This window comes from Petaurus breviceps, unplaced genomic scaffold (genome assembly GCF_028583685.1).
Source record: "Petaurus breviceps papuanus isolate PSGF00001 unplaced genomic scaffold, PetGlider_PUasm1.0 154, whole genome shotgun sequence".
NCBI classification, from domain to species: Eukaryota; Metazoa; Chordata; class Mammalia; order Diprotodontia; family Petauridae; genus Petaurus; species Petaurus breviceps.
Window position 1 is genome coordinate 9,115,023 of NW_027185715.1, and position 4,615 is coordinate 9,119,637.

The 4,615-nt window shown below is 38.6% G+C and overlaps 1 protein-coding gene across 1 annotated transcript; it reads right to left on the minus strand.

Moving 5' to 3' along the window:
• Positions 1-3,521: 3,521 nt before the first annotated feature.
• On the minus strand, positions 3,522-4,004 carry LOC138156360 (large ribosomal subunit protein uL29). Its single transcript, XM_069081650.1, has one exon. The coding sequence runs from the start codon at positions 3,947-3,949 to the stop codon at positions 3,578-3,580; it is 372 nt and encodes a 123-aa protein (XP_068937751.1). The 5' UTR covers positions 3,950-4,004; the 3' UTR covers positions 3,522-3,577.
• Between the last annotated feature and the right edge of the window lie 611 nt (positions 4,005-4,615).

Genomic DNA, 4,615 nt, shown 5'->3' on the forward strand with positions numbered 1-4,615 from the left:
GCTCACAGCCTAGATACGAAGAGCATGTGTTAGGTCTGCTCTGTCTCTATGGGCACTTGCTTTTGCAGATTGAAAGGTAAGAGGGGTGACTTTGGGGGTCAAGGTCAACACCTTCTGCCAATGAAAGATGGCGACACCTTCCAACTTTCTTAAATCATTGACCCACTGGGTCTTGGCCAAAGACCCAGAACCTATAGTTTGGCTTTAAGCTACTTTTCCAGTTTTTATTTCACACCCTTCCTTTTTATGTGCTATATTTAAATGCCAGATTAGTCTATTAATTTACCCCTGTGCTTGGGAATGCATGCCCTCTTGGATTCTGTCAGTTGATAAGCTTTATCAGAGATGTCAAACACATGGTCTATGGACCATATTCCCAAATGCAACAGAATGAGATTGAAATATGATTGGGAAATATTTAACAAAATAAATAAAAATACAATAAAATATAGACATTTTAAAACTGCCAATATGCAGACTTTGAGGATGTTTACATATGGATTAGTGGTCCCAATTTCTATTTGATTTTGATAGCATTGTCCTATGTGAATTACTTTGGGATTCTCTCAACTGAAAACGATTTCTTTCTCTTCAAATTTTTATAGAGTACTTTGTCTGGATCTCTCCTTTACCTATTACATTCTACCTTAAACCTTAATTCTTTTTATCATTATTCCTGTTTGAATGTAAGTACCTTCAGGACAGGGTTTGTGCTTGCTTAACAAATGTTTGTTTTATGTTTTGTTGAATTAGTCTATTTGGATTAGAGCAATATAAATTTTGTAGATCAAGGAATGTTTTTTTGCACCCTAGTGATATTTGAACATGAATGACAAAGCAATTAGAAAGTTTTTGTAGGTGTTAATTAGAAGACACAGGTAGGAAGTTGAGTGTTAATACAAATGGGAGCTGTGGTGAGTAAATTATCATAAAAATAGTTTCTTTTTTCTCTTTAATTAAGGTAACTGGACAAATGCAACTTCTCCTGCTAACCTCACATTTCGCTTTCAGCATGACTCTGAAATATTGAAATCTGAATAAGACAACTTGACCTCATATCCAGCATAATTTTCAAGTATTCAGATCTTAAAAAAAACAAACAAAAAACTGGGATGTCATTTTGTCTTTTTTTCCTTTTAAAAACAAACAATTCCTTTTTTTTCTTTTATCGTGAGAATTCAAGTGTATAGTTCAGATGTTATGGAATTATATAGTGACTTCTCACCTTTCCCAGTGCCTTTGCTGCCTAACCCTGCTCCTCATTTACACCATAATCTCTGGTGCTTTGATCCCTCCCAAGCCATGACTTGTACACTAGGTTCATTCTCTTCCCTATTTGGATCCCTTAGTGAACCAGCTCAACATCACACTGTCCTACTATCTTGAGTCTCTTGCCCTATTATCCTATCTTCAATCTTGCCTTGCCAAGCCCCAGTATTGGATCATTCCCACCATCTGCTGCTTTCATTTCTACTTAGACACATGCTCCTGAACAAAGCTGGAGGAAAACCACAAAACATTGCTGACTGGGTCCACTAGAAATTTATGTTACATAACCTTAACTGAAATCTCACTGCTGCTAGGAAATCTTTTGACTTCCCTAAAGCATTCACTAACCTACTCAGAACAGTTCTTCCAAACCTTTTCTTCTGTCCTTGAATCTCCCATGATTTCAGCTCCCCACCCGGTCAGCTGAGAAACTCATGTCATATTTTACTGAAAGAATCGAGACCATTTGCTGAGAGATCCTCTTCTCCCCTTCTCGTCTCTCATTACTCAGATGCCTTCTGCCACTGTCTCCTCCTTCACCCCTTCTTAAATAATGAGGCAAGTCAAATCCCTTTACCTGCACAAGAGATTCTGTCTCCTACAACAAATCACCTCTGCCATCATTCCAAGCTCTCTCACTTTATCTTTAATCTCTTTATGTCTCCTGGCTGCTTCTCAATCACCTGCAAACATACCCATGTCTTCTCCATCCTCAAAAAAACCTTTATTTGATCCATTTATCTGTCAAACTCTGAAAATAAAAATGACTAAAGAGTCATAGAGGTTATTACACCAATGGTCAACTCTGAAAATACCAAAGAACTCTCAGAGATTATACACTGTTAACTCCAAAAAATAAAATCAAATCAAAACCAAACCAAAGAACAGGGGTTATTTTTAAAAAAATATTTATTAATTTTTAGTTTTCAATATTCACTTCCATAAGATTTTGAGTTCCAAATATTCTCCCCATTTTTCTCCTTCCCCCACCCCAAGATGGTGTATAATTTGATATAGACTTTACATACACATTCATATTGAACCTATTTTCTTTTTTTGTCCTTTATTAATTTGTTTGCTTACTTTTAGTTTACAAGATTCAGTTCCACAATTCCTTGAGTTTCAAATTTTCTCCCCCTCCTTCCCCCCATATTGAATCTATTTTCACATTAGTCATGTCGTTAAGAAGAATTAGAATCAATGGGAGAAACCATGAGAAAGAAGAAACAAACAAAAAAAGAAAAAAGAGAAAGCAAATGATGATATGCTTCAATCTGCATTCAGACTCTGTAGTTCTTTTTCTGGATGTGGACAACATTTTCCATTGTGAGTTCTTTGGAGTTGTCTTGGATCCTTGCATTGACAAGAAAAGATAAGTCTATTAAAGTTAATCATCGCACATTGTGACCCTAACAGTGTATATATGTGTGTGTGTGTGTATGTGTGTATACATATATATATATTTTTACATATATATATATATATATATATATATATATATAAAGCATTCTTTATTCCATTGGAGGAGGGAAACTAGAAACATGTGCTGGAGTCTCCTCTAGGAGGAGACCCCAGGTAACAAGGCTAATCCTTTACCCATATAGTTGTGACTAGACAAAGAGGCAGGTTGTGAGGTGTAACCATAGTAATGAGGGGCTAACAGCAACAGTGAGACAAGTTTGCCTGGTGGAAAGAGTCTATCCATAGCAGGGTTTCATGACCAGAATGTGGTTCCTGCAAGTGCTTGTCCAAGCTCACGGACCACCTGAGGCTAGTTTGAGCCAATTCTGTGATTTAGCAGTAGCATAATTCATCCAGAGGGTGAGCACAAAGGATTGTTGTTATGTGAAGCTCAGGGTACAGCTTGCTTGCTGGAAAATAGCTACTAATAGTAAAAATAGAGGAATGGAGAGAGAGGAGTGGTCTTGGGTGTGGGGATCCTGTCGTTTCCTTGCTATTGTCCCATATCTTTCCTCTCTTTTAGGGCTAAACTTTTTTTTTTTTTTTTGCTTTTGGAGGGCAATTGGGGTTAAGTGACTTGCCATGGCTAGTTTTGTGTTAAGTGTCTGAGGCTGGATTTGAACTCTGGTCCTCCTGACTCCAGGGCCGGTGCTCTATTTACTGCGCCACCTAGCCGCCCAAGGGCTAAATTTCTTCATAAGGCCTATAAGGAGGTCTCTCCTCTTCCATTCCTCTCACTCTCTTCATTCTCCAAAATCTGGGTTCTAACCTAATCATTCAACTGAAGCTACTTTCTTTTTTTTTTTTTTTTATAACAATTTGTCTTTTTATTGGGCACCTCAACAAATTATGCCTTAACAGCAAATTTCCGAAGCGGGTACAGGCGTTCCTTCCTCTGCTGTTTTTTGGTCTTCAGGCTTTCCTCATGCTTATTAAGCCTGCGGCGCATGGCACGGGTCTTCTTGGGCCGAAGGTCCAGGGGCTTGTATTTCTTGCCCTTATAGAATTTCCTGAGGTTCTCTTTCTGTGTCTGGTTGATGACAGTCAGAACTCGGGCAATAGATTTTCGAACTACTCGGATCTTAGATAACTTGGATGCAGCCCCTCCAGTGACCTTGGCTACTCTCAACTGGGAAAGTTCCACCTTTAAATCATCTAATTGTTTGAGTAGCTCCTCCTTCTTCTTCCCACGAAGATCCCTGGCCTTGATTTTTGCCATGATCGCAGAAGAGACACACCGCCAGCGGCTCGGAGAGGAAAGAGCTGAAGCTACTTTCTTTAGTGTTACTAACAGTCTTTTCATTGTCAGATCCAGTGGCTTTTTCTTAGTCTTCATCCTTCATGATTTCTCTAAAGCCTTTGACTCTGTCAATTACCCTCTTCTCCTAAAAACTCCCTAGGTTTTAATGACTGTTCCTTCTCATAGTTCTTTGTTGGATCTCCATGCAGGTCATGCCTATTAACCACGGGTGCCCCACAGCGTTCTGTCTTGAGTCCTATTCCCTTTTCTCTCTATACTCTTTCATTGGGTGATTTTGTCAATTACCACAGATTCTATTATTATCTTCATACTGATGATTCTCAAATCTATTTATCAAGCCTTAACCTTTCTATTGACCCCCACTCTCTTATCTCACACTGCCTATTGGACATCTCAAACTGGATGTCCCATAGACATCTTAAACTCAATATGTCTAAAATGGATCTTACCCCTTAAAACCTCTCCCTTTCCAAACTTCTTTATTTCTGTTAAGAGCACTGCCATATTCCCCATCTCACTGGCTCATAACCTAGGTTTCCTCCTCAAATCTTCACTTTCTCTCACCCCCATATCCAATCTGTTGCCAAGTTCTGTTGATTTCACCTTTATAACATCTCTTCCATA